The 23065-nt window shown below is 39.1% G+C and overlaps 1 protein-coding gene across 1 annotated transcript in view; it reads right to left on the bottom strand.

The window, feature by feature from the left end:
• Positions 1-19204, bottom strand: part of ACSS3 (acyl-CoA synthetase short chain family member 3) — a 117816-nt gene extending 98612 nt beyond the window's left edge. Inside the window, exon 1 of the mRNA XM_080393266.1 lies at positions 739-19204. Coding sequence (XP_080249392.1) covers positions 739-1046 — 308 coding nt within the window. The 5' untranslated portion in view covers positions 1047-19204. The remainder of the gene's footprint in view (positions 1-738) is intronic.
• Between the last annotated feature and the right edge of the window lie 3861 nt (positions 19205-23065).

Below are 23065 nucleotides of genomic sequence, written 5' to 3'. Positions count from 1 at the left end.
TTCAGGCAGATTTGAGAATTATTAATATTTTTTAATATATTATCAGAATGATTAGTATTTTTACATTAAAATAAAACCAGAAAAATATAAAAATGCAAAGAAGGTCAATGTACCAAAGATGACCCTCACCCTGTGTTGCCGTTTTTATCCTGTATCAGCTTCTCTTTGAGAAAAGATCAAAGAGCATGATGTAAACTGGCTGAAAAAGAGGCAATGGTGGTCAACACAAAATTTTAACAGGTAAATTATCTTTAAGAAAGTACTGTAAATCCTATCCGGTGATTTATAAGAAGGGTACCATACCCTGTCTTCAGGCAGTTTGCTGTTCATCAGATGGATTTATGTATTACGATGCCAATGCTTTTGCCAAAATTACCTTAACCACATCCTCTGAATTATGACCTACTGCGTTTCTAAGACTAAACAACTCTGAAAGCTACCGTTTCTGTGTTTTCATAGCTGAAAGTCACCTGTTACAGTGTACGCTAATCCCCCCTCACCCCAACACACTCGTCCACGCTGGTTTTAATCATTAAGCTTAACCAAATATAACCACTGAACTCCTCCATGCTCTTCAGCCACCTCTGTCACCAGCTGCAGCCCGCTGACCCCGAACACGGCCTGGGGCAGCCCTGTGTTAGGCACATGGCCCCCGCACCCGGCACACCCGCAGGCGGCCCCCTCCGCCACGGCCGAGCGGCACCCCCGCGCCCCGGCCCGGCCCCCAGGCGGACTCACCAGGAGGCGCTCCCCGCGCGGCCCTTCTCCAGGGCGCGGGCCCAGGGCTTGTACCACTGGATCTGCTCGGCAGCTGCCCCCCAGACCTTCTCGGGCTCCGCCACGGAGGACCTGAAAACTTGCTCGTACTCGCCCAGCGCCCGGGAGGAGGCGGCGCGGCCGCCGGGCGGCGGGCGGCCAGCAGCGGCGGCCCAGCCCGGGAGCGAGCTGCCCGCGCAGGGCTCCCCCGCCCGCCGCCAGCCGCCGCCCCGGCCCGCCGCCGCCCCAACAAGTTTTGGCAGCGCCGCTAGCCTGCCCAGGAAACCCATCTCCCGTGGGGAGCCGCGCCGGCTTCGTTACGGTTCCAAAAGGCCCTCGGACGGCACAAGACGGCGCGGCCGCGGCGGCAGTTCCCGGCACGGCGGGGCACGGCGGGGCTGCCCCCGCGGCGGGCCGAACCGCCCCCGCCCGGTGCTGCCCACGGAGGCCGGCTCCCCTTGGCCAGGGGGCGCGTAAGCGACTGGGAGCGGGGCGGCGACCGTCGCCTCCGCCCTGGCCGGAGCCTTGGCGAGCCGGGGTGGGCGGGCAGCTGCCGCTGCTGGGCCCCGTGGGGCCGCAGGAGGGCCCGGGCGGGCGCCATGTCGGGGCGCCTGGCCCTGTCGGCGCTTAGCGGGGACCGACGGCGGAGCGGGGCTGGGAGAGGAAAGACCAAACACCTGAGATTTTTTTGACTTAATGATTTGTGTGACACGTGGCCGTAATGCTCCCTAAATATTTATCTTATAATACATTCCTGCTTTGAGGAAACATCCCTGTTATAAAGTGAGGCATCCTGTTTGTACTAGGAAAGAAAGTTTATTCCTTTTCCCAGAAGACCTCCATCATCCATAGTGGATCTTTTGTTTTGCACATCTTAGCATATATTTAGAAACCCTTACAGAGTTTCAGTGATAAAGTTTCACAGTATAATGCACAAGGCCACTAAGGCCAGCTTGAAAGATGTTGATTTGTCGCTTATGGAATTATTTTAGTGCTATAATATATCTATCCATTACAGGTCTCTCAGGAAATTCTTCCTGTAATCACACTGTAAAAATGCCATACAGCTAAGGGGAACTGCATTGTATGATTTATATTCATGGTTGAGGTAGGCATCTGTTACCCGACTGTTGTTGAATTAGAGCAATAGGAACATAACAATATATATCACATTACAGGTAAAGGAATAAGAGGATGAGATGAACTAGACTCTTTACGCACTACAGTAGGTTTAAGACGTTAAATCAATTTCTTACCCTAGCTCCAAAAAACAAGAGGGGTGAAGGATTTGGCCTGTAGACTTCCCAGTTCATCAGAACTTTTAGATCACCTTCCAAAATCACTAGGAGTCTTTCACCATAGAGATTGGTGGCTACTTCTGTTTCTGAGGTAAATATAAATAACTTTGAGAGTTTCCCATGGCTTGCAGAGGCTGTTTGCGTTGCCCAGTGCTGTATCAACTACCTGTCCCATGCTGAACAATTCACCTCGCTTTCCTCCCCATTAGTACCACCATAGAATACAGCCCTGAGTAGCATAATGCTGTTTCCAAAATGTCCAAGTTAAGGATCAAATGGTTATTTCTAAAAGAAGTTAATACCCCCAAAACCTAAAACACCTGAAGGGATAAGTGGACATTTCATGAAAACCTGTTGTGGTTTAACCCCAGCTGGCAACCAAGCACCACTCCACCCCCAGTGTCAGGATGGCAGGAGGGAGAATCAGAAGACACCAGCACCATAACTCCAAATATATATCCCCCCTCCCTTGTTCTTCCCCAGCTTTATATACTGAGCATGGTATAGGCTATCCCTTTGGCTAATTCGGGTCAGCTGTCCTGACTGTTCCCTCCCAGTTTCTTGTGCCCCTCCAGTCTTCTTGCTGGCAGGGCCTAGGAAACTGAAAAGTCCTTGACCTAGGATAAACATTACCTAGCAACGAGTAAAAACACCAGTATGTTTTCAACATTATTCTCACACCAAATCCAAAACACAGCACTGCACCAGATACTGAGAAGAAAATTAACTGCATCTCGGCCAAAACCAGGACACTTCCCTACTGCAAGGTAAAGGCTACAGCAAGCCAAGAAAGCAAGAAAATGAAAAATACATTTCTTACAAAAAAAAAAAATGTTCTCAAATGTAATAATTTAGGTTATATTTGAGAACACTGCTTTCTCACACACTTTCATTACTGTGACAGGATAATTACTGTCAATAGAGTCCACTAGCCAGAATTTTAAAAATAAATATAGATAGAGGAGCTCACAGAGACTGTAAACACTGTGACACCATGATAGTCCTGAAATCAGATGCTATTGCTGGATGCCTGGTAGTATTTTATGCATAGTACAAATGTGCCTGAAGAACACAACTTCTGGTCAGGTCACACATAGTTGGTCTTAGCATTTTAAAAATATTTTGAGAATTATATCTTTTATTTCCTACCTTTATGATGGCTAGGCTCATTTTGACTTAAAAGAGCCATTCTGACTGAAAATTGTTACAGAAACATGATTAATCTTTTTGATGCCTATTCAGAAATCGGCACATGCAACCGTAGATTTGCGGGTGTTAACAAGCCCCCCATGTGGCTGAATCCAGCGCAATGACCTGAGGCGTGTATCTGGTGGACTTAACGAGAGGTATCGACTTCCTCAGCCCAATTTGTGAAGCCCATTCCCCTCAATCAAATTGTTTGAGATGTATCATGTTCACTCTTGAGGAATAACCCTTCATTAATTGCCTTACAAGCTACTTTCTCTGGATCAGCAACACTTTGATGCCTATCTAGTTAGGAAGGGACCAATAGCAATTGGAAGCAGCAGGCCTCTGGGTGGTGATAGCAATCTGTTTCTCAGCTGGTACAACATCTCCCTTTTCCCCACTGTGGACAAAACCATCCAGACCAGACTAGCTAAAATACTTACGTATGTGTATTCCATAACATGTTAGTTGTAGGCACTAACACTGAAAGAAGTATCCTGAGATTTAAACACCTAGTGGGTTGTGTCTGGTGATGCCTGATATTTCTTGCAGTGTTGAAAGACAGTGCTAACCATTTTTCCAGTGTCCATAGCATGTGTTTAATGTGAAGGCATAAGCATTTGACAAAGGAATTTGCATTGCAACAGTAAACACTCTTGTATTCATTTTGAATACACATCCTACTAGAAAAGAGACCCTAGAGGTGTAAGGGATACAAATGAACTTAATCGGAACATGAAGTACATTAAATTCCTATTTTAGCTAAATCCTAATATTTGTTTCCTGAAGGAATATTTCTAATGAGTACCTGTGAAACATACTTTGTTAATTAAACTCATGACAGCCAATACTGATAGCTAAAAGGGTGAAGAAGGGATTGCTAGTTCTCCCAATTGCATGCTAGTAATTCAAGGTTCATTTACAAATGCCATTATAGCAGACTTCTGAACGGATGAATTTTCCCTCTAAGGATTTTTTTTCTTTTTTGCAAAACTTGATGCTCCTGAAATTTGTAGTCACTCACAAAGAAATTTGAAGTAATGTCAAGTGATATCTGTAGCAATTACCGTTGTAGGTGTAGACCTCATTGAAAAACATATGTATGTTTCTAGGCATAGATCTAGCAAAGAAGAAACTGTGACACATGGCCTGGGTACTTCTGCAATAGCAAAATAATTTATCTGAAGCCTTTCTTTCATGTAAAAAAATGTTTTTTTCCACAACTGTATCCTTTAGTGTAAGGCATATGTGTTTGAAGATATATGTACATTGAAAAAAAGATTAGCAGCAAAAATATTATAAATATCATCTCCTGTATATTAAATATTCTGAGTGCCCTAGTGTGTAAGACTTCCAAACTTTGGTAAGTCGAGTTTCAGTTCAAGTCCTTCTGTAAGCACAAAGTAAAACTGTAGTTAAAGAATTAGTACATATGTTAAATCACTTTGCTATGGTTCTACACCACCTTTTGTCCAACTCTTAAACTGTATGTATCCCAAGAACTGCCAGTCTTGTACAAATACATTTCACAGTCCTGTATACCATTGATGTTTAAAAAATAGAGGTTGTCACAGTTTTCTACAATATTCAATATTGTGCAGAGTTAAGTTCAAGTCAAAATAAACTTTTCCATCTTCCTGAAAGGTGATAGAAGTAGTAGTGGTAACCAGCACCTTCTAAGGTACATAGATAGATATAATTATTCTTGCAGTTTAACATCCAGTCTTAGAATATTAAACATATCACAGCTTTACTTGAAATCCACTAAAAATATTTTACAGAATTCAAAATAATTAAATTGAAGAAAATACATATTTTGATAGAAATTTTCAAGGAGATCTTTTGACTGTTTTTAGTGAATATAAAAGATAGCATGGTTTGTTCTAAAATAGTAGGATCTGGTCATAGGGAAAACCAAACCAAAACAAGAAAACAAAAGCAAAACAAACAAAACCCCACAGAAATAGCTATACTCACTGCTCTTCTTTGTTTCACTGCTGCCTTCCAGCCCAAAGATGCCTTCATGTCAGAGGTCTGAGGTACGCTTAGTTTTTGCAGTACTCAGTGATGCAGTGCTGAAACCAACGAGTCCATAGTGGACCACCATGTGTCTGCTGAAGTGCTGGGAATTCATGACCTTCTGTTTATTTCTGTCTTCTGGAAATGAGTGTGTAGTGTGCTAGGAGAAAAATGATGAGAACTTATAAAAATGCTAAAATATCTGTCTCTGCAGGCAGAAGCCACTTTTTACAGACTTCTGGAAAGTGCTGAAATGAAAGTGACTCAATCCAGGTGACAATGAGTTAGAGATCCTCTGGGATGAAAATGTGATTTTAGTATCAATTATTACTGACCTTATCATTTAAGTCCTCCCTGAGGAGGTCTTACAGTTCAGGACAAACTGTATTTCATACATATATTTCCAGATCTAAGTTCTGTTTCAGAAAGCTTCTTGGACATATGCTGAGCTTTATTCATGCAAGTAGTCTTACTCACATGAGACCCTGGCTAAATCTGAGTCAAATGTTCAGACAGCTTTGATAAACCTCTGGGGGACAATGAACTTTCATACTTCTAAGTTCTAAGAAGACTTTGAAAATGTGACAGACAAAACCAGACAGATAACAGGGATTTCTTAATTAAAAAAAAAAAAAAACCACACTAAAAAAACAGCACACCACCTTACAAATCAAGCACATGAAAGCAAAAAAGTTTCATGCAAAAGCAAAATTCATGATACGTTCTTCAGTGTTTACACACTTGAGCAAAAGAGTCCATGGTAAATTTCATGGAGGACACGTACAAATTTAGCTTCTGCTTTGCATTTCTGCTGTTGTGGTTTTAACTTACAAACTTCAAGATGTAATTTTATAAAGACTGACATTGATTTTTAGGTAATCCATGTCCCTGAACTTCCCAGCTTCTCAAAATTGCAGATTATTGATTATTTGTCTCTACAGAAGTAAAATCTGCTGTTTTATTCAAAGGTATTCCTGGGGTTTTTATATGCCTCTACCACTGTTTTCCAGACCGCTGCATCAGAACTATCACAGGCACAAGCACCGTTATTACAAAATCTTCAACATATATGTTCTATAGCTTCAATATATATTCTTTGAAGGGGACAAAAGGACTTCAGGCCCTGGCATTCTTATTGATATTCCTTTTGAACTTGATAACAAAAATAACCACGGATTTTGCAGACTTTTTTTTACCCACAAATTTGTCTTTTTCACAGAAGTACAAAAGAGTCAATCTTCATGTTAATGTCACTATTGGCATAAAAATAAAGTCATTTCAAAACTACCTGTTATTTCAGTATTTGTTATCAGGAACACTTTCTCAAATTGAGAATACTGCTCAAGAAGTATGAAGTAGTTAGCCATTCCTGGAGGAACTCTATGCTTAAAAATGGCAATGACACTGAGTCCTATTTTTAACCTTCCTTGCCTAACATAAAACAGGAAAGCTATAGTTTTACCCAGACTTGCCTGGGTCTGAGGTACAGAGATTCTGTCTCCTGTCTTGAAGACATTAGGGAAGGTGAGGGGGATTTGACTTGTATGTAGCTAAAGATGGAAAGAAAAACACATATGCTTGACATTTTCAAAACAATACCTAAAATCTAGTACTGAGCTGCTTTTGCACTCAAAGCTGGTTTCACATGAGAGCTCTGGGTGCACGAAGAGTGTGGAACTTCCATTGTTGGCTGGGCTAAAGACTCCTAGGACACAGCTAGGAGCACAGAGTTAGTTGGCACAGCTTTAGTACTTATCTTGTTGCCTGTCACATCCCTCTGCAAGAAGCTATCAGTCATATTGCAAGGGCAGCAAACTTGCCTAGGGGTATGGCCTATGCAAATTATGGCTCAGCATATTAACGTATATGAAGGGCTTCTTTTTGTATAAATTATATTGGCTTAGTCTGCACCATTTCTGGTTATCTCCCAAAGTTTCATTCTTGCAATCCCATTCTCAACAGTGGCTTGGTTTTGTCCTTGTGACATATTTCATTATCCTTACTCTACTACCTAACTATATTCACTGCATGACAAGAAAAGCTAATGTTCAAACACTGTGGCAATGTGCTCATTTAGTTCATCTGCAGAATTATCTTGCAAGCAAACAAGAAATTAACACCTAAATAGACCAAGTACAAAGTCAATAGCATATTTCATTACAACTGTAATTTATTGATGCATGTTATATTTTTAAGAATGAAATTTCATCCAGAGCCATGCAGCAAATAATTCTGTGAATTTCTTGAAGGATCTCAGTTTTGAGCGGCTTGGATTGGTGAAGAATGGATGAAATTTCACAGCAGCTTAGGGAAGAAATAGTAGCTGTCACTCAGTTTGCCCCAAATAACATCAGTAATAATCTCTGGAAATAGCTTTTTCTATCTTGCAAATTAGCTTCTCACAGGATTCTGGAAAAATCTGAATAAGAAAAATAGGCATGAATTCAGGCCCAAGAATCATTATATGAAGTAGAAAAACTCCTCCTGGTAAGCCAGCAGCAAAACTATATGTCCAAATACATTCAGTTGTACATTCAAGTCCACATTTTTTCACGGCCTCACTCTCTTATGGTGCTGAACTAGGCTGCCAGATATTTACATTTGCACCCTCAGAAATACAATTCCAGAATTGTATTTCATGGCTATGGGGATTTTAGATTGCAAGGTAGAATTTTAGGTTCACTAAATTTAGAGGCCAAAAGCCATTGATTATAACAGAGAAGAGGCTATATGCCCACCCTCAAGATACTGGTTTTTATTAATTTGCAGTCTCTATGGTTATTTATACTAGCATTAAGTGAGTATAGCAGATTCATGGACACTGACCCTACTTTTCACACATCAGGGAGAAATTCAAGGTAAAAGCAGAATCTTCTGCCATCAGATAACCTATTTAAGTAAGCTCTCTGGAACTGGAAAAAGGCAGGAAAACCAATCCCTCTGTCAAACCAGTATCATAGAAGAGGAATTCAATGAGGCAGAAATCCAAAATTGAAACCTGGTCATTTGCCTTATCACTGATGTCCTATTTTTCCTTCTCCAAGCACCATGAAGTTTACTCAGAAGTACCTATATGGTTGTGCTTTTTCAGGGTCAAAGGAAGGAATCTGAACGTGCAATATGCATGTTCAAATATTTGCTCACTCCTGTTAAGGGAAAACCGTGAATGACTTCTAGGTATATGTTTTAGTGCACAATATTGGTCTTTCGGGATTTATTTTTCAGTAATAGCTTTAGGGGGCTTATACTCAGTATTTCTGCTCACTGAATTAGCTGGGTTACTTACAAATCTAAAGGACATTCAGCTGGTTCTTGCTCAGTTACCCAGTATATATATTTAGAATTATACGACAGATGTTATTTTACTGTGTAATTTAATAGCAGAGGCTAAATTTCCCATTCATTTTGAAGGTCTGTATCTCTAGTGGACTCTTCTTAAGCCATGTAGTTGTTATCACAGCATTTGAGAAGACTGAATTCATTAATATTTGTTTGAAATGTTTAGAGAGCAGCTTAAGCATCCAGTGTGAGCTTGGGAATTTGTTAGAATTTTAGAACCAATTCCTAGACTACACCTGAACAGGTTTTTTTACTGGCTGTCAAACCCCAACAGCCCATTTAAATTGTCATGTCCGTCTATAGTGGTCTGTAGAAACCAGAGTCCAAAGTTTGACTTCTTGGCATCTGGGAATATTAGGCCAGCAAAACCAATGTCCAGCCTTTACAGCTCATGGTGAATATATAGAAAAAGTAATCCCTGAGTAAAAGCTAAGTCCTTACTTTTCAAACAGATTTGGATTTCATCTTGTATAAAAATTTTATATGAAGTCATTAACAGCTGAAAATCATTTTTACATGCAGTTAATTCTTTGATATTTTAAAAAGTCTCTTTACTTGTATAGACCCACCTTGAAGGATAGCTCTCCCTCTATAGAACACTACAATATTTCATACAAAACAAACAAAAAGGCATCCTTGTAAAAATCAGAAAAGCTGGATGGCATCTTCCGTAAAATTAAATTCCCCAAAGTTGACCTATTTTCTTGACAGATCACATATTTAATGAAAAATGAACTAATGGGATTCTATTTTCCCAATAACAGTATTTGCTCCCTTTTTACACCATTTATGGTTTGCTACTAAATGTCATCTTTCCTTTTACTTAAGTATACGTAAATGTGGGGGGAAAAAAGCTAAAACCCTATCTCCTCTCATTCTGGCACTAACATAGACATGACTAGGTAAAACATTATGAATAAAATAGAAAAGCTTGCTGTATTTCTCCTTGCTAACTACACCATAACCTAGTATCACAAAGTTCAGTATTAATATCTATACAAACAATCTAGACCCTGTGAGCCACACAATCTCTGACCAACATGAACTACTCTTTAAATTGTAAGAAAGAACTTGTTATAAAGAGTATGAAACTATTGTGGATATTTTCTGAGTCTAATTTGATCTACCCTTACATTCTATTTCTGGCAATCAAGAGTTTTGAACACTAGCAAAAATGATGAAAACAAAATCATCTCCCCTTCCAAAGCTAACAGCATGCTCTAATATGTTACCTTTTTTAGGACAACTACAGGGTGGTTTTCTGTGCCATTACTACCTAATTTGTTACAGGATTTTACCAGTCTTAAAAACCTTCAGATCCAAGAATCCCCATGTATGGGAAGACATTCCAATCATTTACATTTCTTTACATTTTAGTAACAAAACAGCTTGACTAAGCACAAAGGATAGTAAAATATATGGATGAACTTAAAGAATTAAACTCATTTAAAATAGATTAATCAAAGAAAAAAATACTTTTTCATAAACTTTGTCTGATGCTATGTGGCAGTAACAGTCTTATTTACCTGGCAGCTCCAAACATAAGAACAAAATCACAGTCTCAGTATCAACCAATAGATTTATTTCCAGCCAGCAGATCAAGGATTTGTTAGTGTAAGGAGCAATCCTCTCTGATTTCTGTCTCAATACCTGTAGTGCTAATGAAGCAACAGGCTTGCCTAGACCAAACAGCTGAAAAGCAATCATTGTCCTCAGCTTTACCCCTCAGTAAAAAGGCTCATGATAATTCTGTTGTAATTTCAACTATGATATTTTGAGAAGGGAAAAATCCTTCCTCCTCATACACTGATTTTTTTTGCATACATTTTCAAGGCTTTTAGAATTTTTGCAAAGTTACCTCTAGATCTATTAACATTTTGCAAAAGCATGTTTTAATGAGGAAAAAAAGGCTTTATAATATATAGAATACAAAACAGTGGCAAAATCACAAGCAGTAGTTTTCTTAATAACTTACTTGCATCTTAGCCAAAGGAAGAATTACTCCATTATCATAGGTCTTCCCAGATATTGGCCATCAAATTTTGGTTTCTTTCTGCACTTCTATATCAAAAGGATTAGGTAGTGTCACATAGCAATAAAAAAAAAAAATCAGACTCTAGTATAACTTCAATTTAACAAGCTCCCCTAACTTGAAATGTCATTCTTTGTCACAAACTTGGCAACAAAGCAAAGAGATGCCAGTTCCACTTTCTACATTCCCCTACACCTTTGAACCTAAGACAGAAAGCTCCCTATGACAGAATTGTTTATGATCCAATTTCACCCATTCAGTTATGCAGAACGTCTCTTAATCTTCCATATTTTTTTCAGCTACCCTGACCTTTTGGGTCTTCTGACAGAGTTCAGTTTTGGCATTATTTTCTTGTTCTCTGATGGCTTAAAACCCTTCTCATTTTCATTGAACTAGTATATACATGATTTAGAGTATTTCATGGTCAAGTCCAAACTGTTTTCTTCTTTCTTGGTTTCTGTGAGCACTTCTGGAGCTCTGACTTTTGATGTATTGCAAATGGTCATCACTGCAGTGTGGAGAAAAATACAAGGGCTTGAATATGCCTCTGAGCACTTTCCTTATATTCAAAATTAGCTGTATATTGGATATGTCAAAATATTGCCATTTGAATGTTAAATGTCAAGATTCTCTTAGATAATAACTGCATTTTGAATGCCTTCATTTAAGAACCATAACCATCTTAATAAATTTATTTTCACAGTAACCCTGTGAGTTACTATGCATTAGAACCACATTTACATTAAAGTAAAATATTAAATACTCCAGTGTTATATGAATATAGCTCCACTAGCCGTTACAATTTTTTTCCCAATTTACAACCATCACAAACTAAAACCAGTCAGGCACTGCTTCTTAGCCAAAATCAAACAGAAAGGCTTATGTCTAAGAAAGCATTTAGTTATGTATTCAAATAAATATTTAGGCAGAATTTCTGCATCTAAATTCAAGAGAGCTATCAAAGAGAGCCCTGAGGAACCATAAACTATGCTACCACATTGCCCAGTATGGTTACTGATGACACGGAACATATGGGATACCTAGATCCTTCTCAAAGGCACTAAGCAACATAAGTTGGGCATCTGAGTTGCTCCCTAACTTCATCTCCTGCTGTATGAGCAAGCAAATCAGATGCAATCCAGGCTGCGGACAATATACCACCTCCTTCTCTTCCACCCTTAACAGCAAACTGTGAGTATTCTTCCGTTACTTGAAAGAACTTTTGCACACATTGATTTTTCAAGAAAAGGTTTGAGAGTCAAAAACCAATGGCAGCCAACCTTGACCTGGGTGCCTAAATTCCAGGAGCAAGAAGGAAAGGGAACTCGGACACAGATTTCTACTCATTATTTTCTTTTGGCTCTCTGTAGGAGGCTGTTCTGTTGTGGTTGTCTGAAGAATGTAAAGATACGTATGAAGGGAAATCTTTGTCAATTAAAGAAACCTGACTTTCTGTGAATCAAAAAAAACTGAAGCAGTCCTTCATATGAAGCAGCTGCAGCCTACACCTCCTCTCTCCTGATTGCCATAGCTAACCTGTGCAATGCAATTAGGAGAGTCGGGACAGGAGGAAGAAAAAGTTTCATTTTGTTGTCCAGCGGTAGGACAGTGACTTGGGGATAGGAGCTGGGTTTGCATCCCCGGCTTATCTGTCAGGGTTATTTCACAGAATTACAGAATGGTTGAGGTTGGAAGGGACTTCTGTAGACAAAACTGGTCCAAACCTCCTACTCAGGCAGGGCCACCTGGAATCAATAGACCAGGACTATGTCCAGATGGCTTTTGAATATCTCCAAAGATGTGCCAGTGCTCAGTCACCTTCACACTAACAAAGTGTTTCCTGATGTTTGGAGGGAACCTCCTGTATTTCAGTTTGTGCCCATTGCCTCATCTCCTGTAACTGGGCACCACTGAAAAGAATCTGGCTCTGTCCTCTATACAATCTTCTTTCAGGTATTTACATACATTGATGAGATCTCCTCTGAGCCTGCTCTTCTTCAGGCTTAACAGCCCCAGCTCTCCCCTTTCCTCAGAGGAGAGATGTTCCAGCCCCTTAATCATCTTAGTGTCTCTTTGTTGGACTCTTTGCAGTATGTCCATGTCTCTTGTACTGAGGAGCCCAAAAGTGAACACAGCACTTCAGATATGGCCTCACCAGGGCTGAGGAGAGGAGTAGGATCATTTCCCTCAACCTGCTGGCAGCCTAGGACACCACAGCAGCCGTTTTGGCTGTACAGGCACATTGCTGCCTCATGTTCAACTTGGTATCCACCAGGACCCCCAGGTCTTCTTCTGCCCAGCTGCATTCCAGCTCAGTGGTCCCCAAAATATACTGGTGCATGGGATTTTTCCTCTCCACGTGCAGAACTATACACTTCCCCTTGTTGAATTTCATAATGTTCCTGTCAGCCCATTTCTCCAGCCTGTTTGAAGTCCCTCCAGATGGCAGCATGACCCTCTGGTATGTCAGCCATTCCTCCTGGTTTAGTGTCATCCATACGCTTGCTGACGGTACATTCCGCCCCATCATCCAGACCACTAATGAAGATGTATTGACGCCTGGGGTACCCTGCTAGTTACTGGCCTCCAATTAGACTTTGCATTGCTGCTCACCACCCTCTGGGCTCAGCCACTCATCCAGTTTTCAGTCCACCTCCCTGTCTGCTTATTCAGCCCATTCAGCCATCAACAGCTTGTCTTTTGAGTATGTTACAAGAGACAGTGTCAAAGGCCTTACTGAAGTCCAGGTAGACAATATTGACTGCTAGCCCCTTGTCTACCAGGCCAGTCATTTCATCATAGAATTTATTCAAGTTTTCCAAGCATGACTTCCCATTAGTGAAGCCATGCTGATTACTCCTGATGATTTTCTTGTCCTTGATGTCCCAGGAAATGTTTTCATCACCTTCCCAGAGACGGAGGTGATACTGACCAGCCTGTAGTCCCCTGGGTCCTCCTTCTTGCCCTTCTTGAACATGAGTGACATTTGCTTTCCTCCAGTGTGTGGACACTTCTCCCAGTTGCCATGACTGACTGAAGATTATCAAGAGTGACCTCACAGTGGTATCAGCAAGCTCCCTCAGCGCTTGTGGGGTGCCTCCCATCAGGGCCCATGGACTTATATATGTCCAGATTGCTTAAGTATTCTCTGACCTGATTGTCTTCCACCAAGGGTACATTCTCCCTGCTACAGATTTTACCCATGGTGTCTGGTATCTGGGATTGCTGAAGGACAGTCTTGCAGGCAAAGACTGAAACAAAGAAGGCATTTAGCATCTCAGCCCTTTCCATGTAAGCAGGTGCCCTATCTCACTGAGCAATGGTCACACATTTTCCCTAGTCCTCCTTTTGTCACTTATGTACTTCTAGAATCCCCTCTTGTTGTCTTTGACATCCTTGGATAGATTCAATTACATTTGGGCTTTAGCTTTCCAAAATTCACCTGTGGATGCTCAGACAATGTTTCTGGATCCCTCCCATGTCACCCATCCTTCCTTCTACCCTCTGTATGCTTCCTTTTTTGTGTTTTGAATTTGGCCAGGAGTTTCTTGTTCATCCAAACAGACCTCCTGGCATTTTTCTGTGCCTTGATGTTTTTTGGGATAGAACTGTCTTGAGCTTGGAGGAGGAGATTTCTGGGTTTATTCTATTTGTTTTATAAAAAATCCACAAATGGGAAAAGAGAGAAAGCCATTCCTCACTTACTGCCTTGTCCACAAAAGACACTCATGCACATGAGGGACAGTGCTGGAGGTACTTGGTTCACTTTGCAAATTACACCACCTGCAGCATTTCCCCAGCCCCTAAACAGAGGAATTTCAGACTGCAGGTTTGGACTTAATTGCTTCATCTACCTAAACATCGATTTGGACACCTTAAACCTGTTTTTAAATTTTTTAAACCCCTTATTGTAGTTGCACTTCAGTCTGCTGAACCTGAGAACTTTTATATAGAGGGATGTACATTTAGGTGGTCTGTTGAACTAGAACTCTCAACAGCCTTGTAAAAAAAGGTGTACAACACAGTCATGTTAGAATGTGTCCTCATTTATACACAGTACAGCATTTTTATGCCTGTTTTGCATGGGTCTCGATTAAATAAAGCACAAAGCAATAACAAATAAGTCTTCTTTTTTGTTTTTGAACTTGTGATCTAGAGATGATTAATGGCAACTCATTAATCAGGCTGAGTTATTTATTTTGCTCTATTCTAAGACTCACGTTCTAATGAATCCTTTACAAGAAAAACATACTGGTCATGTTATAGCTGTATGTGCTTGAGAGGGCATTTGTGCATGTTGTTGCTTTTTAAGCACCTTTAAATTTACTACTTCTTGTGGTGGACACTTGTGTATTTGTAACAATATTCTGTTCACCCCTTAGATTATTCATGCCTGAGCAGCTAGCCTACTGCAGAAAAAGGTTTAATGAGGTTCAAGGGGATAGCACTGTGAAAACAGGGAAATATAAAACAAGTGCCTGAATACTAATGTAAGCCTCTAGGTAAAAAATATCACCCAAGCCTATGATAATAGACAGTCCTCCCATGATGTACCTCATTTTTTAATAGGATAACCTTATTCTTAATTGTACAGTATCTCCTTACAGAACGTCTTTCTAAATGGACCACACTGTAGCTAAGGATTTCAACAAAGCACACCTTAAAACTGAGATAGTTGCCCTTATCCTGAATTTTTTTATATAGAACAGCTCTACGTATTAGCAGTCTTCTATTTCACATTTGACTTTCAAAGAATTCCTCTGTTTTGTCATGGTGACAATGGACAACTGCCACAGTGAAATCCAATATTGCCATATTCATGTTTGAATTAGACACATTAATCCCATAATTTGTTTGCTTCTATTGTTTTTATTCAGGAAAATGCAGATTTCACTAAGCTACTTATTTCTTTTGGTAAACTATGTTTATTGTTTCTCCCAGTGCTAAATTTATATTTAATCTTCACAACATTTTATCTAACTATTTTTTCACAGAGCTCAATAACTTTTTTTTCTCAAAAATGCAAAATCAGAATATCCTATTTGCCACAAAACTAAAATCTATATATTCACACAGGTGGATTATATTTCCTATTTAATTCCTTCTGTCACTGACCTACAAGGACTTTGAGATTTCTTGAAGTTTGTATTTCTGCTCTCCTCTAGGATTCCTGAAGTCTTCTCTGATCTTGGTAGTGCCACAAAGCATCCTGCAATTGGCTTCTAAAGTTATTATACATGTTAAATACACTATCACAGCAAACTCTTCTGATCCTGCATTATCGCAGGCTCAAAAAATTTCTTTTCACTTCCTCCAGTGTTAATCTGGCCTCTCATTCTGCTGTCTTTGAAATGTAAAGTTTATTTCCACTGACTGCTACACAAAAAACTTCACAGTGCATGCCATATCTTCAGCTTTTCTTAAATGCACTTCAGTTTTTCCTGTTTCCTTTTCACCCACAGTTCTGCAAGTGAACAGAATGGAATCACCTACATGACATTCTCATCCACCATCTCTTGATGTCCTTGCCTACCTCTTCTTATTTCCAAAGGCTTTTTGTCTCCTTCTCCAATCCTTCAGTAAAACACGTTGAGCTTGAGGCTACCCTATCCCTTATCCCAGGTTACTGAATACTTCCTCCCTTGCTGTCATTGCACATCTGAAGAAACAATGCTATGAAAAACTGGAAGAAAATATAGAAGTTTTGGCTGTCACTTGAATCTGATACAAGATCTTATGTGCTACTATGTGATCTTTTCTGATCAATAAGGTTTTGTGTATTTCTACATATATATATATACATATATATACACACATATATACACACATATATATACAAGAGGCTGCAGAGAAAGGCCTTTATTCTACGTTGTCATTATACTGCTCTAACAAAAATAATGCATAGTAATGAACAGAAAGAAAATCAGTTGAAGTAATCATATGTGTGTCATATAATCTGCCACCTCCCATTTTAAGCAGATCTGGAAAAGCTCATGTTATTCTATGTATAAAGGTATTGCAGAGACACCATAGCCAAAGCTTAGCAATAGAAAAGCACAACATGGAGAGTCCTATCCATCACCCCGTTTTGCTGGAGACCTTGTCAGAGTTTTGTGTAATTTACAGCCTGAATCCTAAGCATTTGTACAGTTGATCCATTCATGGTCCCCCAAAATAAGTCAAGATCTCTGTGAAAAGGCACTTTCATAACAGAATGCCAGTTTTCTAGTTGTGGATGAAAGCTGACAGTGGGGGTGCTACTTCCATCTATTGCCACTGCAGGGTTGCTATATATGACCACATAAAATGAATCCAGGGCCATAGAAACCACAGGTTGAATTAGCCTCATGAAACTGCTGGCAAGCTAATAACTCTCCGCAGAGGAACATCATGCATCTACCGTACTTCTGAATTTCTGATACTTCCACTCCATCCAAATCCAGATGAATGACTTTTGATGGAATTCCTGCATTGTGGGGGGAATACAAAAATATTTTTAGCCCTATGGCCCCTTACTATTGTTGGAAGTGGTTATGAAAATAAGTGTGTGAGATGCACTCCTGAAAAGGTTTTTTTTATGGCCAAGCTTATACCTAATAGCTTTGTAATGGATTCTTAAACTGTGGTAAGGCTTCAGAGAACTCCAGAAAAGACATGGTAATATCAGTAGTACAATGAATAGACAATTGATAGGATGCAAGAGACCAGTGTTTACCACTGAGTTGCTAGCAAGTCATTTAAACTCTGTGCTTTAGCCTCTTCCTCTATAAAACGTGGGCTTGACAGTTACCTCCCTTGAAAGGGTTTTCGGATCAGTTGGTAACAATGCAGTGCAGCAGCCTGGCAATCGCTGTGCCCTCTACCTACAGGTTTCAACATCCTGCATTTCTTTGCCACTTCCTGCAGTTACCGTGGGCCACCAATATTAGGACTATTTGAGTAAGTTCATGCTAAAAGTTAAGACACCTCTGGCTGCTTTGCTTTTACTGTTGTGCTGGTTTTACATCAATAGTGCTTTCCCCCTCCTTCCACATTACTCACAACAATGCAGCCAGACTCAGGGATAACTGCAATGATGAATGACTTCTCAGTTGTATTAACTGGCTTTTGCTTCTGCATACATTTAGTACAATCAACAAAAAATCTAAGTCAAGAAGACTCAATCACAAGCTAGACAGCAGATCCATTGCTTCCCTCAGAACCAGCTGGATTAACTAATAAGAAGTGAAAAATTCAGAGTGTGGTGAGAGTCACAAGAACACAGCCTTCTCTTGCACAGCCCAGGAAAACTTCTACACTACTCCAAAATTCTTTTCTATTTCTCATCTGGGAATCCGGGAGTTTTAACAGATATTAAATGGATATTTATAAGTCACATGATAAATTATAAACATAACCTATAATCACAAGTATTTTAATTATAGGGGTAACCAGCCATAAGATGTGTGCAGGACTATATATGTAAGTATCCCAAACCGTAATGCATTATTAGAAGAGTTTCCAGGAAACCTGTCTTGGGCAATAGAGTTTATATTTAAGTTAACAAGTCATGGGGCACAACAGGAATAGATATATAGAAGGGAAAAACTGGTGCTGGGAACCCTAAAGGCTAAAATATCCTTTTCTTTTCTTTTCTTTTGAGAAATCTTACATTGGCTTCCCTTTAATCTCATCTCAAACATTAAAGTGCTGTTAACAGCTGAAATGTATGTAGTGCACCTTGGAGCCTATTTTCTGCTTCATCATCATCTGAAAGGAATTCCACTTGCCTGCCCAAGGTCCGGTCTGTCATGTGAAATTCCAGAAATTTGTCATTGTCAGAATATGCCATTGCTGAATTTCTTTCTGAACTTGTTACAGAAGTATTGAACTTCAGACTCTGGCTTTGCATAAAATCTTAAAATAAGGTCTTAAAGGTTTTTGTGGTACCAGCCTACCTCTTCTCTCTAACAGAAGTGCTGCCCAAGGCCATGAGCCACAGCTAAATTCACTACTGGCCAACTGGTGCTCAGTCACTGCTCAAATGTGTGACATAAGAAAGCACACTGCCAAAATACTTTCAGGACTTGAATGTACTAAATTGTTTTCTGATTGCTTAAGAAATAATTTTCTGGTTGACAAACAAGAAGAAACAGCTGTTAATTTTAGTGTGCATTTTCTGTTATTTGTTTAATATGAGTTACAACACTAATAAATAAAAGTCTTATTTCAGTACTGTTCTTGAAAAGGTGTCTGATAATAAAAGGCAGTTTCCTTCTGTGATTTTATTATCCACTTTCCTCTTCCTTATTAGTACTAAGGTGTTTTTATATCAACCAGCACTCTTCAGCAACAGAGCATTTGATAGCCCTAGTGCTGGTCATGGTGCAAGAAATGAGGTAAGTTGATCCTTACTAGTTCTGATGGAAGATCAAAATAAAGTGGCAAAGGAGCAAGAAACAAAAGTTTTTCTGACAAATCTAGAGCTCAAGAAGTCAGTATTTAAAATAAAGATACTGAATATATTGAGTTGGACTGATACAGAAGAGAAACTTGGTGAATCTTGTGCAGACGTAAACAAGGGGCAATCAGAGGCAGCAAAGAAAGAAGAAATTCAGTCATCCTTCAGCAGGTACTACAAAAATCTGTCCAACCACAATGAAAATTAGCACAATTAGAAACAGTTCTTTTTTCTGAAACAAACTTTCAAATAGAAAGATACATTTCAAAAAATTCTTTGTAGAAATGACTTTTTTGTTGTAATCTATGATTTTAATATCTAAGCTGATGCAATTTGATTCCTATTTGTGACGGAAATGCTTAACTGCAAAATTGAATGTTATATTAAGATAGCTTTATAGCCAATCATGGCAATTATTTTGCTCACATTAAATCATCTGCTGCTGTTTTTTTCTACATGACATTTTTATAGGCTATCTTTGAAACATTTATAATTTCTAAAAAAAGCCCTGATGAAGTGATGTGGCCAGAAGAATATTTATGTAATCAAGCTTGCTTTTGGCTAGTATCTGCAAGTTTTCATTTAATCCAAATATAAGAAATGCAAAGCCTGCCCATCTACAAAAAGCAATCAGTTTTTCTACCTTGGACTTGACATTCAAACGTAAGGTGAATCCTAGTAGTGAGGAAACATGGGACTTCAGTGGAGCCCATAGCTGCAAAAAGTTCACATTTCTCCATAACACAGGGAATCAGACATCTTCATCTTTCCTCTCATCTCTCAGACCTGAATTAAAAGCTGAGCACTTTCCAAGGCACTAACTCACTTCCCCAGCAATACTTTGGGCACACTGTGCTAGCCAAGAGAGCTCCACTTTCTACCACCCATTACTAATGGTCAAAACTGCTAATGCATTCCACCATGCTCACTTTTATGGCCAAAGCACTACCAGTGTATAGGATATTGCATTGTAGAGTTCTGCCAACGCGAAAACGAGATGTTACTGTGACTTTTGTCACCAAATTAGATCTCCTATTGTTTTTTCCTTTGAGCATCCTGCATCATCTCACAGCAATACATTGCATTGTCTCAGTTAAAAATTACTGGATTCCCATGATAATTTTGATACAAGCACCTGTAATGAATGTGTGAACCTTTCTGAACCACAAACCAAAACATTTATGGTCAGTTAATCATAAAATGCATACTTCATATGTGGAGGTCTAGGGAGAGAAAACTCAGAATTGCGTGAGTGAGGACCATAGAGCTCATCATTCCACCAAGAGCTGGGACAGAATTGAGAAGTAGGGTCTTAGGGCAAACAATATCAGCTGTTGGATGCTCACCTGGGAGTTCAGAGTATTCAGCAGCTTCCCATGTGTCATAGTGCTGCTGTCAGTTACAGGAGCTGCATTTTATCTACTTGTACAAGTATCCAAGACACACATGTGGGTCACCCGGATTTTGTTCTTGCTCATTTGAATCAATGTCTACAGAAAAAGTATGGGACCATCCTAAACCAGTAATGATCCACAGAGTCTATTTTCAAATCAGTGAAATAAATTGATTAGATTTGGTTCAGCAGCAGAATGGGATGCATGCATGGTGGACAGAGGGGACTAGAAACACCATAACATCCTTGCTGGCAGAAGTGCTTCAATCCATGCCATTTAGGATAATCAGGATACAGGGAGGGATTTGGAGTAGCTCCTTTTAAAAGTAAGTGTTGTACAGATGTAGATCCTTTATACAAACTTCTGTCAAAATCAGTTTACAACACTTTTAATTATATTAAAAAATGCACTTTTCCTTTCCTATTTTAAGTAGAAAACTGTCACGTACTTTATACTAGTCTTACGTTTACCAAATCAGTACAAGTATAATCAGCACTCTCCTTATGAAAAAATGAAGTTATCACAAAGACCAGGCAGTATTTAAGTTTTTAATTTAAAACAGCATAAAGCCTAACTTTGAAATAAGACGTGTCAACAAAACATACATCTTTAATTAGATTTTCATTTATTTGCATTTAAAAAGAATAAAAACTTTTGAGATACTGTTTTTCTCATTTGAAATTCTTGAAGTGTTTCTAAGGATGAAGTAGTCTGCTGCTTTGATATTGCTGCTACTTATTCACAGAATTATAAAACCTCAAGCCTTAAAAATTTACTACTTTTTCCCTAAAACTAACAGTATAATCACATTTTTTTAAATTGCAATTTTAATTTGATGCAGCAGATATATATATAATTTATATATTATATAGAAATTATTTGAGAATATTTTCCCAAGTCATTAAAAAAGAAAAGTCAAAGTAAACTGACTTCATAACACTGTACTTAATTTCTATTCAGTGGTATTGGACAAATTCATATTTGTTTTCTTTCCATTTTTTTCTAATTCTTGTGTATTACATTTCACTAGTGACTTATTTGTCCTAATTATAAATTTCCATGCTGCACTCTCTCCATGTTCTTTTTAAAGGGATGAATGTCTGAAAAGTTTTAAGGTCATCAGAAAAATAGCAAGATGGCCTATTTGGCTTTGCCATTTTCTAGTTATTTATGCTCTTTGTCTTATTTTAGGAGTACAGTGTAGCAGAAATATTTGTCAGATTCAAACAGTATTTTCTGAAGATCTTTCTGGAATAGAGATCCAGTGGTTCATGCCTTCTGATTCATTTGTGATACCTAAACACTCATCAGCAAACACTGACCCTCTTGATTTTTGTTAGGCTCATTTTAAAGTTTCCTAAGAATTCCATTGCACTGAAAGGGGTTATTTTTTTTTGCGGGGGATGTGAACTTTTTTGACAAAACATTGAATAGTCTTGCTATGGAAAAATCTAACATAGAAACATAAAGCCCAGAAATGCATATATAATGACTGAATCCCTCCTTTAAGAATGCAACTCAGACAATTCAAACATGCTTTTTTTTCATTCAAAGCTAACCTGGTTTAATGTTCACCTTCATTCTGTTTATTTAATTTGCTGAACTAGAAATCCTTTTGAAATATATATTTGAATATAATTTTTTTTTCTTCTCATCACAGATATTTCCTGAGAATTAGGGTAGTACAGTAAGGATAACAATTGCTCAGTGTCTAATTTTCTTTCCCTCCTGGGAACAGTGGATGCAGTACTTTACAGAATAACAGGACTGTTGCTGCAGCTGACGTATTTTGGACTGTTATCTCTGTCCCAATGTCAGTGTGCAGCACAGGCTGGTGTGGGGCATTCCAGCAGATTTCCTTACAGTAGCTGCTCATGCTGACATATGGACCACTCCAACCTGAAGTGCAAGGGCAAACAGAGCAGACATGGTCTGGTCAAGGTCACTGACTAGTCAAATACAATGTCTTCTGCAAGGCTGCCTATATAATGAAGGACACTCAATAGTGCGCTGTTGATTTCAGACCTTTTCTTTAGTTTTATTGAAATAATACTCTATGTGAGCACCCAAGCCAACTTTTCAGAAGCTGCCATGGCCTCCCATTCATAATGTTCTCATTCATTCACCTAGGTGAGTATGCATAACAGACTTCCTGAAGCATCTTCTAGGAAAGAGCTTGGCATCACCTTTATCCATAATGTTTTTATCTCATCAAACACATACATGGGATGGTCTTCCCTGTCTGTAGAGAAAAATCAGAAAATCCACTTTCTTATTTATCACTTTTGCCCAGTGTTTTTACTGTGGTAAGATGAAGGATTCAGAAATGTGTGTGTTTTTTCTTTTTCCTTTGTAGTGACAAAAAAAGAAATCAAATAAATATTCAGCAGGACTAAGAAAGAATTCACTTGCTCTCTTAACATCTTGAGCTCCTTTAAGTTTCTGTCCTTTCAGAAGTCTAGGAATGGCTAGGGATCCAGGTAGAAGTAATCAGTTCTCCTGGTAACAGAACTGCAAATGTTATTCTTGCTTTTCAAATTCAGAATATGGGTTCTCTGCTTAGTTTAGTACTTAAAGACTGACAGGTACTGCAATCAAG

This window comes from Falco punctatus, assembly GCF_963210335.1.
Source record: "Falco punctatus genome assembly, chromosome: 6".
Taxonomy (NCBI): Eukaryota; Metazoa; Chordata; class Aves; order Falconiformes; family Falconidae; genus Falco; species Falco punctatus.
This window is presented reverse-complemented; position numbering and strand designations above follow the sequence as displayed.